Source organism: Cyrtonyx montezumae, unplaced genomic scaffold, assembly GCF_038088225.1.
Source record: "Cyrtonyx montezumae isolate F1298 unplaced genomic scaffold, pur_monq_1.0 scaffold_12, whole genome shotgun sequence".
Lineage (NCBI taxonomy): Eukaryota > Metazoa > Chordata > Aves > Galliformes > Odontophoridae > Cyrtonyx > Cyrtonyx montezumae.
In genome coordinates, this window is record NW_027071848.1 from 6,385,713 (window position 1) to 6,398,662 (window position 12,950).

The window sequence follows — 12,950 nt, forward strand, 5'->3', positions numbered from 1 at the left end:
ACACAGTGAGTCAAACTTTTAATGCTACCAACTGCTGTTGACCAGATTAACCATTTTTTCTCTTAAGCTTTGATATTAATCCACAGTAATTGGCCAAGAAGGACTATGGAGTTAATGTTTTTGAAGTTGGTTATAAATAGGAATAAAAAAGAAAATTGACAGAATGTGTTGAATTTACAAGTAAACATCAGCTGGACTGAGACAGAGCAGACTGGTAGTCAGGATCTTTGAGATGGGACCTGTACTTGTCTCTCTGTATGTAAGCTGTCTGAAATTTGCAGCTGGACCACAGCTGATAGTGTGGTGGAGCAGCAGCTCTAACAGCTGCAGTCAGAGTGTGTGTATCATAGAATCATAGGATGGCTTGGGTTGAAAAGGACCTCAAAGATCATCCAGTTTCAAACCCTCTGTCATGGGCAGGGTCACAAACCACCAGACCAGGCTGCCCAGAGCCACATACAGCCTGGTCTTGAATGCCTCCAGGGATGGGGCATCCACAACCTTTCTGGGCAACCTGTTCCAGTGCATCACCACCCTCTGAGTGAAAAACTTCCTCCTCATATCTAACCTAAATCTCCCCTTAGTTTAAAACCATTCCCCATTGTGCTATCACTATTGACCTGTGTAAACAGTTGTTCCCCCTTCTGTTTATATGTTCCCTGCAAATATGGGAAGGCTACAAAGAAGTCTCCTTGGAGTCTTCTCCAGGCTAAACAAGCCCAGTTCCCTCAACCTTTAATGCTGACTCGTGCAGCTTCTCGTCCACCATATGACCCCCAAGCCCTTTTCTGCAGGGCTGCTCTCCAGGAGCCCCAGTCTGTATCAGTATCTGGGATTGCCCCAGCTCAGATGCAGCACCTTGCACTTGGACTTGTTGAACCTTTTCGGGTTCACACAAGCCCAGTTCTCCAGCTTGTCCAGGTCCCTCTGCATGGCTTCCCTTCCCTCCAGTGTATCAAGCAGGGTCAGCTCTGAGGGTGGATCAGGTTGGACAGGCTTCACCTAGTCTGGTCTAGAAGAACTCCAAGGACAGAGACTGCATAACCCATCTGTGCAACGTGTACTAGTGCTTCATTCCCTCAGGAAAAGCTTTTGGTTCAGTTGCTGTTTCTCATGATCTTTCTTGAGAGCCTTTTCATAGACACCGTTAGGCTTCTTTTGGTTTATAGTTAATGTGCAGTTCTCTACCTCACTGGGTACATTCCTCTTGTTGAAGAAGGGTTCAAAGTCTGCAAGCTGAACTTAGCTGCCAGTAGTGTAAACTTTATCTGGAATCTGATAAAGGACTTCTGAAGTTCAAGATAGCAGAGTCTCCAACTCAAGGCATCAGAATCTGCTGCCCTTTTAATCTAGCAGTCACAGATTGCAGAGGCCATGAGAGAGCTCTGGGGAGACTGTGAAACTGGCAGAGTCAGAAGGGAGCTGTTGACTTGAAATTGCAGTTGAGCATTCCTTGACTGCTAAGTAAGATGCTCAGTGAGAGCTATGTGTTTCTGTTTGGAGCAGCTCCTTCTACCTCCTCACAGACGTGATTTTCCATTCCAGGCATGCTGTACTTCAGCTCTCACCACATCAGGCTCATTTTTCTCTGGCTTCAGTTATTCTTAGATGTTTTAGCATAGTTAAGACCTGCCAGTACAACTTAGGCATTGTGATTTAGTAATGTCTCTTGTGGGCTACTCAGGCCATGTATCAGGAAGCAGCAAATGTGCAAGACACCAGCTGCATTTCTTACACTGCATACTTCAGATTTGGTAGTATAAGCAAAGAAAAGAAAGTAGGGGAATTGCAGAAACAAAATGATGGGGACGAGGGGGATAAGAAAAGGAGCAGCAAAAGAAAAAAAAAAAACAAGGAGAACCCCCTGTCCCAGCTTAGGCACTGAGGAAAATGGAACTGGGTATAGGAGGCATCATTCCCTTTCCCTTCCCTTGAAAAACAATTTGAGCCACTGTGCACACTATAAGAATCACCTCTTCCAAAAGGGAAGACAGCAGCAGCTATAAATTCTGTTATCTAACCAAAAGTCCTGTTTCTCTTAGAAGAATGGAATTTGCTTAGCCTTTAAATGTTTTTTCATCTTCCTAATGTAGATAAGATAGCTTATGTATACTCTTGCAGTGTATCAGCAAGCCATTTCAATTCTATATATAATAGATACGATCCAGGAGAGTCAGCAACAAATGTTGTGTAGAAATGCCACTCCTTGAACTCGCCTCCACAGTGCACCAAGATTATTGGAGGTGTAGATTCATACTATGTTATGCTTACATTTAAATGAAACATAATGAACTCTGACTGTGGTCAAACCACGGAGTCTAAGAACATGCCACAGGTACCAACTAATTGTATTAGAACTCTGTCTTAAACAGTAGAAGCCACTAGATTGTTGCTGTGTTAAACATGAGATGCCTGATTCAGTCTCTGCACAGCTGATATTTTGAGGATGTAGAAAGATATAGAGATAAATACACTTTGTACTGTCTCATTGTTACTATTCTTACCTTCTTCCTCCACTGATGTTACCATCATGTGAGGTCTAATTTAGGCATTAATCTCCAAAAGCCCTTGTGACTTTGCTATTATGTGCCAGTCCTACACCTGTGGTGCTGTATAAATGCTAATAATACACCAACATGCTCATTTGTTATATTTTCTGTAGGTGGAATTCCATCTGGTTTGTGTACGTCAAGTGAGATGGTGCAAAAAGGCCTTGCTGGTCTGGGTTTGTGATGGCTTATGAGCATCTAGGAAATGACAGGAAGGAAAAAATAAGAAACTGGACTTGCTTATCATTCTTGCTTATCATTTGAACAGACATCCAGCCACGTGGCCATATGCTCAAGCTCTTGGCTTTGACTGGAAGAGAATCTCTAAGTCTTGTAACTCTTCTTTCATCTCTGGCCTTCCTGACTGGCCCTTCCTGCAGTGACTGGGACACTGAGCAGCTTTTCCAGCTATTTCTGAATGTTCTCCTCCCAGTACACTCTGAGACACTTGAAGTAATCATATACTTGATACTTGGAGCACTGCCATTTCTTTCACAGGATCAATCTTCTTTGGACTTTTGGGAGTGTGCAGTAAGAACAACATGCTGGTCTGGGTTCCCAGAAAAGCTTTCCTGCCTTCATCCTGAGAAGCAGTCTCATGGGCAGGCCCTCAGTTCCAGAAAGATCCACCTTGGCTTCAGTGGCAGAGAGAGATAGGCAAAGCCAGGGTAAGTTTGCACAAAAAGCCTTGGCTTTTCCCTGGGCTGAGCTGCCTCTTTTCCCATGAAACACTGATGGATGTGGTGGAATTAGATTGTCAAAACTAGATGCTAAAAACCTTGTAATCCAAAATGTAAAAAGCTAGATGATGGAGGAAATCCTCTGGCAACATGTCTGAGTTGGAAAGTGGCATTTGGAAGTGTCCCCATTGGTTAATCTAAATTGTAGTATTTATCGCTTGCCAACGTAACCACAGATTACAAAGAGGAGTAATTCAGTGCTTCCTCAGTAAAGAGAAAGAGATTTTCCCTTCCTCGATTTCATCTTGTGGCCACTTCCACTGATTGTGATTAAGCTTGAAACAGGAACTCCCAAAAGCAGAAGGTCTTGATAATCAGTAGAAAGTAGTCTTTAAAATAATAGTGAAGCCCCGCTTGCTGCACAGCCTTTGTTCTGATATGCAGGCTGCCTTGTGGGGTATGTTACTGTGCTCAGAAAATCCTCCCATCCTCATTGCAGGGTTGCAGCTGCCTAGACTGGACGTGAACTGAGAATCACAGAAGCTAGAGGCAGCCCTGGTGCTGAGGGGGGGAGGAGGAGGAGGAGAAGGAGGAGGAGGAAGGCAGCAGCTTGCCTGCCCTCCACCTCCACAGAGCTGTCTGTATGGCTGGCAGCAGGGCCACTCTCTGCACATGGCTGGGCTGCCCCGGGCTGCTGGGCTGCTTCGTGCTGGGCTTTCTCACAGGTGAGTACAATAGCACTGGGCTGCAGCCCTTGCCCTCCACAGACATTTCTGTGTGACATATATTAACTTCACATCTGAGAGCTTGGGCTGCTATTTACGGTCTTTAGGAAACGCACTGAGAGTGTTTTTCATCTCTCTGATTTGGGTGGTTGGGGAAGGAGAGGGATACAAGAGGAGTCAGGGTGAACTGACAGCTTCCTGTAATAAGGCAGTCCAGGGAGAAGAGGGTAACAGAAGAGTCTGGAAGTGACTGCAAAACTGGACTGGATATTTTTTTTCTTTACTTTTTATTCTCTGCTTTTTACTGAAGGACCATTTAAATGTTCCCATTCTGTTAAAGGGATGTAGGCAAGGAGGAGTTCTGACTAACAGCCAAGAGTGGAGCTGCTGAAGTTTCTGTCATGTTCAGTGCTCTCCACTAGAACTTCAGATTCTTTTCTGCAGTCACATGCAACATTTTATTTTAAGTCTGAACTTGCACGTCTGCATCTGTCCTTTTTAAGTTTGCATTGCAGCAAAAGCATGAGGCTAAAGCATCAAAGAAGGGTATGAAAAAAAATGGTGCTTTCATTTAGGAGATCCCTGAACAGCAAATATCTGGTGGTTGTGCTATGGGGGCTTTTGTGTCCTACGCTTTTGTTTTGAATATGCTTAAACTCAGTTTTTTAAATATCTGTATAAATTAACTAAGGGAACTTCATTACGAGCATCAGACATTTAAATCTCCCACTGCAAACACGTAATTCAGAATTTATACCATAGTTAAAGACAAACAAGAGATGCACCCACCTTAAAAATGATCTGTATGGACCAGAAATTTAGGGTATGCTCTTTAAATGATATCACTCTTCAGTGCAACTCAGCCCATGAAATATTTTTTGCTTCTCTGTTTTACTCCTCTGTTTGAGCCAGGGGGTACTCTGAGCCCCAGTCATCCTCTTGGCTTTGATGAGACCGCTCAGTACTTTAAGTTCCATGTGGGCTCAGATATGTGAGAACTGGGGCTCTTGCTAAGTAGGATAGTTTCAGCGTCTCAGTAATGTCTCAATAATGTCAAAATGTCTCAATAATCTCAAAAATGTCTCAATAATGACATTTTCTAACTTTCTAAAATATGTTTCAGGATGGTTGACAAAACCGACTGAAAAAAACCCCAGCTCTTTGGATGTCTTCCAAAATGTGGGACAGAGACTTGTGGATGAAATGAAAGCTGAAAGCATCAGGCAATTCCTTCGGTAAGCCCTGCTCATCTTGGTTTGAGGTTAATTTTATCACCCACAAAAGCCAGAAAGCGATAACATCAGCTCTGAGAAGCAGTCCCTGAAAGCAGAGCTGTTAAGATGCATTAAAAATACCTGGTTTGTGCAGGCTGTCTGGGGAGAGGAGAAGGGAGGGATCCGCAACCCTTCTGCTTCTTTCCTCCCCATTTTTGAAGCTGCCTCTTCAGCACAGTGGTACTTCCCTAAAGCTGTATTGCTTCCAGTGCTTATCATAAATTTTTGCTATGAAGATTCTCTATAGTCTTCATCTAGAGTAGTATAAGTGCTTTTTTTCTTCATGAGTCTCTGAAACTCTAGCATCAGAGAAGAATTTTGTTCTTTGTTCTCAGACAGAGATTATTTAATTTTATTTGGTAAAGACTGATTGCTGTTAGTTACATTTGATTGATAATCTGTCCAATGTGTGCTTAATTTTCTGTATAAGCAGCTAACCCTGTTAGTTCAAGTGGAAAATTCATACATTCAAAATGTTACAAAGTTTGCATGCCACTATGTTATTTGTATAGTTACAACTTGGGACAAGAGATGATTAAGAGGGGAGGTTCAGGCTGGATATTAGGAAAAATTTATCCTCAGAAACAGTGAACAGGCTGCCCAGGGAGGTGGTGGGGTCACCGTCCCTGGAGGTGTTCAAGAACTGTGGAGATGGGGCACTGAAGGATGTGGTCAGTGGGCATGGTGAGGATGGGTTAGTGATTGGACTAGATGATCTTAGAGCTCTTTTCTAACCTTAATGATTCTATGATTCTTTGATTCAATGAACTAAAAACTACTTCAGTGTGGTAAGAATGGATAATATCTTGTTAACTGAGCACTTGAGACTCCATCATGCCTTCTTGTCTTTCTTATGAGACAGAGGTCCCTGTCTGAACACAGTGTATGTACATGCCTGGTTAAGTCTGACATGTTGTGAATTTTAATTAAATATACTTTTTATCATCATTGTGCATTACTGCAGCTCTTTCAAAACATCTAAAACTTCCAAGGATTTAGAAATAACCTCTTGTTTTGCTATATATTTCACTGGAAACTAAAAATAAGATCAAAAACATTCCTGTGCGTGTTTATATCTGCAACAGAAGAAGAAATAATTTCACACAAAAAGTCAACAAATATAACCTCAGGTTTGTAATGTGTTGGTATTCAGAATGGAGGTCTGCACCCACATTAGAAGCATCAAATGATTATTGACAAATTTGTTTACTTTACATTTATTCTAAAACCAAGAGATTCAATTCTAATGTCTATAAGCTTTCTAAGTCTGTAGGCCTTATTTATTTTGTATTTGTTGCTCTCCACAGATAGGAGAGTTCCTGGTGGTCATGTCCTGGTGAGAGTCTAGGCAACATGCAGACTAATGACAGCCTGAAATACCTCTGCAGTTATGCTGAAGTTTCTTAGCCATAGGGTAGGGACAGTATCTGGTTTGTCTACTTACTTTGATGATGGGCCAAATGCTTCATACTTTTTATTTCCTAATATCAAATAAAAGACTGGAACTGCAGAAAAAACATAACCCACTTTCCAGAAAATTTGTTAAAAGCATAAAAGACTGTGAATGAGAGAATTTTGGCCCATGTTCTTAGCTTTTCAGACTAGTTAATTGAGTGGCAAAAAACAACCAAGGACACTGAGAAAATGCAGGCACCGTGTCCTTAGCATGTTGTGTTCTCCTGCAGTTAGCATTCACCAGTGACTTTTGGTTCTATTCCAGGTCCTTTACCAAGTTGCCTCATCTCGCAGGAACTGAGCAGAATTTTCTTCTTGCCAAACAAATTCAAGGCCAGTGGAAGAAATTTGGATTGGATTCAGCAGAACTTGTTCATTATGATGTGCTGCTTTCCTACCCAAATGAAACGCAGCCAAACTACATCTCAGTAATTGATGAACAAGGGAATGAGGTGCTATTTTTAATGATTAAGCTTTATTTATGTAAGATCTTTTTAAAGAAATAGTGCCTTCCTCTGTCTTCCCAGTCCTTCATCCCAGCACTGGGCTTGATAATCTGATAAAAATTCCAGTGGAAAGAGAACTCAAATGTAGATATGGTTTTCTGTATATACTGTGCAGCAGAACAGAACAGAGTGGCTTAACTCTCATGGACTCCTGCAGAAGAGAAAGGCCATGAAGATAGGTGGGGACTCAACACACATGTGCTATAACGTGTAAGAATAACAGCGCAGGTTCATGTTAGGGGTACATCTAGACCAATATCCTCTTTCTGCAAACAACTTTATGTAGATACTCAGGCAAGTTTAGGAAAAAGAAACGTGTCCAATATGCATAATTCTTCCAGTATCTACGTGTTTTCAGCTCAAATGTTCTCTGAGTGTGACTGCATCTTTAAGAATCTTCATTAGACCTCTTTTCCAAGTATTTAATTGGTTAATAATCTCATTAGCTCTCTGTCCCGAATACCTGTCCAGAGTCTGCTTGAATATCTGTGCAATTTCTTTTTTCCATGTATTGCTGAGGTATGCCATGCAGGTGCTGCCCTCTGTGTGAAGTACTGCCTCTTTTCAGTTGCCCTGAATGTGATCTTATTGGCATTCTAGGGTGTTGGAAGTAATAGCAAATAACTCATATGCTGTCACCTTCTTTATTTTATACACCCAGAAGAATTAATAGGTAGAAGTAAAATCTGACAAAGAGCGTAAGTGACCCGGGAAGATGGAGCTGCTAAGGAAGCATCATTGCACATTAGCAGGAGTGGAGACCCTTGGTAGGAGCTGAGGAATATGTGCTGAGGAAAGAATGAGCTTAGAGGTGAAAGAATGGAGAAAGCTTTCCAGAAACTCCTTAACACAGTCTCTGAGAGAGATTCTCACAAGGTAGCAAGGAGTAGAGGTTAACCTTGAGGCAACATGGGTGTTACAGATAGACAGTGGTGAAAGGCCATGTGTTTAACTGAAGCATAACTGCTTCAGAGAGGTGAAGACATGAGTAATAACATAGGTGGGTGTTATTACAAAAAAATGTCTGTGATGCCATGGATGAGCTAGGTATCTTTCTGTTGACACCACCTCATGGCATTTTTCATCTACTTCTTTACTTAAGTAACTGATGATCATCTTCTGAAGAGTGATCTGTATTTATAGCAGCATTATGTTATAAAAATTCAGCTATGTATCCTTAGCTGGTTGTTCTTTGAAGTTATGCATGATAATTAGCATTCCATTTTTTTGCTGACAGTTTATGGAAACTAGCATATCATTTGTATTAACCAAACTTATCCTTGAGGTACATTGCTTGACCAAAGACTTATGTTGTTTGTTGATAGATTTTCAATACATCATCATTTGAAACACCTCCTCAGGGATATGAAAATGTTACTGATATATTGCCACCATATAATGCTTTTTCAGCACAAGGAACGCCAGAGGTAAGAAAGAAAAGTGAGAGAATTTTTATCTGAATTAATGTTTTGAGAAACACTTGATGGAATAGATTGCTTCACATTTCAAAATATTTCTTGTGGAAATTTTAATTACCCATTCATTCAAGGGAAGACAAAGACAGCTAGACCACATATTGTGTGAAGGTTAGAGGTCTATTAGAAAGAAACCTTTCTAAACGTGCTAGAAATCTGGTTCACAAAACAAGAGAAGAGCTTTTACATTTATGGAAAATGCTGGATATGCCTTGGGTTACTCCACATTACTCAGTCACATGGAAAGGGTTTCCAAGAGTCTTAAGTAGAAATAACTGTATAAATCAGTTTAGATTGAGTGTCTGTCTTCAAAGGCTAAAAAATGACTCTTAATAATTCTTCATGGCTGGATCAGTTAGGGACAACATTATTTTGTATATATATATGAATTAAATTATATAATAGCAAGTGGCTGTATATACAAGGAATATCTATCCATGGCCACAGAACTTTGCCAGTTTAGCAGACTGTGTTGTTTTCGTTTTCAGCCTTGGCTTGCATGGCTGCTGGGCAGCAGTTAAGTGCAGGGTAATACAGGAAGGTCAGCTGCCTGAGACTAGATTTCCCGTAGATATTATGGAAATATTTTGCTATTACTTCTATCGGGAGTGGAACTATTTTTATGGAAATATATCACATGTGAAGAAAATTGAAGAGATATTTTGTTTGTTCAATGACCAGTTGCCAACAAACTGCTTTTCTTTGCTGTGCAGGCAGATCTGGTATATGTGAATTACGGCCGTACTGAAGATTTTTTTAAGCTGGAGCGTGAAATGGGAATTAACTGTACAGGAAAGATTGTCATAGCCAGATATGGGAAGATCTTCAGAGGAAACAAAGCAAGTGCTGTGTTTTATTTTTGTTTTTGTAGGTAGCTCTGTCTAATATTGCTCATGGTAAAGTCAGCAGGAGTTAAAGGCAAATGTAAGTTTTGGTTCCACTCATATTTTCCGATATGAGTGGAACCATAGAATCATAGAATAGCTTGGGTTGGAAGGGACTTCAAGGATCATCAAGTTCCAGGCCCGCTGCCACAGGCAAGGTTGCCCAGGATCAAGTACAAGATCAGGTTGCCCAGGGCCCCATTCAGCCTGGCCTGAAACACCTCCAGGGACGGGGCATCCACAACCTCTCTGGGCAACCTGTTCCAGCACCTCACTGCCATCTCAGTGAAAAACTTCCCCCTGACATCTAATCTAAATCTTCCCTCCTTTGATTTAAAATCATTTCCCCTTGTGCTATCACTGTTTACCCATGTAAAAAGTTTGTTTCTCTGCTGTTTATAATCTCCTTTTCAATACTGGAAGGCCATAACGAGACCTCCCAGCAGCCTTCTGCATACTGAACAGGCCCAGCTCCCTCAGCCTGTTTTCATAGGAGAGGTGTTCCAGCCCTCTGGTCATCTTCATGGCCCTCCTGTGGGCCCTTTCCAACATCTCCACATCTTTCCTGTGTTGGAGGCCCCAGACCTGGATGCAGTACTCCAGATGTGACCTCACGAGGGCAGAGTAGAGAGGGACAGTCACCTCCCTTGTACTGCTGCTACCCTCACGAGGGCAGAGTAGAGAGGGACAGTCACCTCCCTTGTACTGCTGCTACCCCTCTTCTGATGCAGCCCAGGATACTGTTGGCCTTCCAGGCTGTAAGAGAGCACTGCTGGCTCGTGTTAAGTTTTCCATGTACCAGGACTCTCCTGTCCTTTTCAGGAAGACTACTCTCAAGGAGTTCTTTTCCCACTCTGTATTACATACCTGAGGTTAGCCCAGCCCAAGTGCAGAACTCTGCACTTTGTGTTGTTGAACCTCATTAGATTGATATGGGCCCTGATATGGGCTCTTGAGTTTATCAAGGTCTTTCTAGTGGTATCCCTTCCTTCTGCCATATCAACTGCAACACTCAGTGTGGTGTCAATTACAAAGTACACTTAGTACAATCATCTATATCATTGATAATTATGTTAAAGAGCCCTGGTAATGCATCCAGCGTGTCTGCCTTCTTAACAGTAACTGGTAAAACAAGAAAAGTCAGTAAGTATACTAGTCTTCTGAGAGTGGTATGACTACAAACTTTTCAGGCAGTTCTGGCAAGACATTTATTTTCTGGAACAGAGTAGTCTGTAGAGCCAAGGTGTTTGCAACTTTTCATCTGAAGAGCTGCAGTATTTTGGAGAAGGATTCAACAAGGATTCTGATGCACACACATTGAGTAACTGCTCCTTTGGCTTTGGACATTAACTCCAATAAAATTGAGGGTAGTGGGGAAGGGAGGGTGGTGGTCAGTTCTTTTACCTTGTTGTTATGCCTTGTGCTTTATCTTATAGCTTTGAGGTATGATTTAAAGGTGTGACACAAATAATGAACTTAATGTCTTTTGTTGTGTTTTTTTTTTCTGCTGAGTCTGTGATCATTTTCACTTTTCCACATATATATCTTCTAAAATTATGTCCCCATGAAAGTAAATCACAACATTCAAAGTTATTAGTGCACTTAAGAAACCCCAAATTTCTTAATGCCAAATCATTTTACAGGTTAAAAATGCCATTTTAGCAGGAGCCCTGGGGATCATACTTTATTCAGACCCTGCTGACTACTGTGCTCCAGGAGTAGATCCTTACCCAGATGGCTGGAACCTTCCAGACAGAGGAGTCCAGCGTGGGAATGTGCTGAACCTCAATGGAGCTGGGGACCCTCTAACACCTGGCTATCCTGCAAAAGGTGAGTGACAGATCTGTGCCCTGGGCCATCAAGTACAACAACTGAAAGTTTCAGTAGCTCTGGAAATTCATCAGGTTTTGGTACAGATGCAAAGAGGAATATACACATTACATTCTGCCAGTTATGTCATTTCTACTGGTTGCCTTTGAGTTAGGTGGAGAAAGTATGTTTTTTGGAAAATCTCTTTGCATTTTCTCAGCCTTATAACTCTCAGATGAATGATTTCAGGTTTACAGACTGCAAAGTAGTAGAAAATGTGTGACAATCTGTAGCTGTTTTTAAATCTCCATGTTTTGCAAGAGGACAAGTTTAAACTGCATTATAGTCTATCATCAAAGAGGAGTAATAGCTGTGCTTGGAGGTGTGTTTTCTTCCTCATCCTAAATTCCAAGTAGAAAAACAGTTTAAAATTCTCTATACAGGGTTTAAATTTCTGCAATAAAAATAACAGTAGCCTAGTGCCTCTTGAAGCTTGACACCATATGCTTATCTTGTCCCTATAGGCATCCTGAATTAAGGTGCCTAACCAGTCCTGGCTGCCAATGGGATGGCAATACAAGGGGCTTCCGGAAAGGTCACTGGTTTGTGTGATCCCTACTGGGGGCATCACACAACACCATACAGAAAATAATTAAACCTAACAGGGCAGACTCTGTGCACATGGCTCACTATGTTCATAGAGACTGTGAATGTCTGCAACTTAGGTAAATCATAAGATCACAGAATTGTAGGGGCTGGAAGGGACCTCTTGAGATCATCGAGTCCAACCCCCAAATGCATCTGTGGATGTCTTCTGAAGCTTGCAGAAGGCAAACACCAAGCTGGTTCTCCCACATTCAGCTTTTAAGAGGCAAAATAGTGGACAGCAAATCTAGCCTTCAGCCAAGTGTGCATTCAGATTCGGGATGCATCTAGATCAATAATCTCTTTCTACCGACAACTTCAGGTGGATGCTCGGGCAAGTTTAGAAACAAAGAAACGTGTCTGATAGGCACTGTTCTTCCAGTGGCTAGATGTCTTCAGCTTGATGTCCTGTGAATGTGATGCAATCAGCCTCTTTAAGAATCCTCATTAGACCTCTTGTGGGGGCTGTGCAGATGCACCATTGGGTCTGACTTATTGCATTTTACTTTCCTAAAAGCAATATCTACAAAATGATTAAGAACTTGATGTATGCTTGTGACTGCTGTGTGGCTGCACTGATCAAAAGAAATCTCAGTTTACTTTGGTGGAAACTGCTAAGAATGCTATACAGTGGATATTTTGTTCTGTTTTTTTAGAGTACACTTTCAGATACAAAGTTAACGAAGGTGTAGGGATTCCAAAAATCCCAGTTCATCCCATTGGATATCATGATGCAGAAGTATTATTACAGTGAGTATACATCAGTGCTCTTCACCAGAATTTACTATTCACAAATGTACTATGAGATTTTTTATTTTAAGATGGTAAAATCTATAGAGTTACTTGTATTAGTTGCTATTTTGTAGTAGCATGTGCATCAGAAATGTCAAAAATCCAAAGCTGTTTCTGGCATGATGCTTCTAATAATTTTGTAAACCCACTTCAGTT

At 41.5% G+C, this 12,950-nt stretch overlaps 1 protein-coding gene across 2 annotated transcripts in view; it reads left to right on the plus strand.

The window, feature by feature from the left end:
* The first annotated feature begins 3,872 nt into the window (after positions 1 to 3,872).
* Positions 3,873 to 12,950, plus strand: part of LOC136044614 (N-acetylated-alpha-linked acidic dipeptidase 2-like) — a 30,278-nt gene continuing 21,200 nt past the window's right edge. Inside the window, exons 1-7 of one of the 2 annotated variants that reach the window (XM_065729979.1) lie at positions 3,873 to 3,954; positions 5,078 to 5,189; positions 6,949 to 7,135; positions 8,515 to 8,616; positions 9,378 to 9,503; positions 11,192 to 11,378; positions 12,659 to 12,752. In XM_065729979.1, coding sequence (XP_065586051.1) covers positions 3,873 to 3,954; positions 5,078 to 5,189; positions 6,949 to 7,135; positions 8,515 to 8,616; positions 9,378 to 9,503; positions 11,192 to 11,378; positions 12,659 to 12,752 — 890 coding nt within the window. Of the gene's footprint in view, positions 3,955 to 5,077; positions 5,190 to 6,948; positions 7,136 to 8,514; positions 8,617 to 9,377; positions 9,504 to 11,191; positions 11,379 to 12,658; positions 12,753 to 12,950 lie in introns of those variants that run through there. The other variant, XM_065729978.1, reaches the window with a different exon arrangement.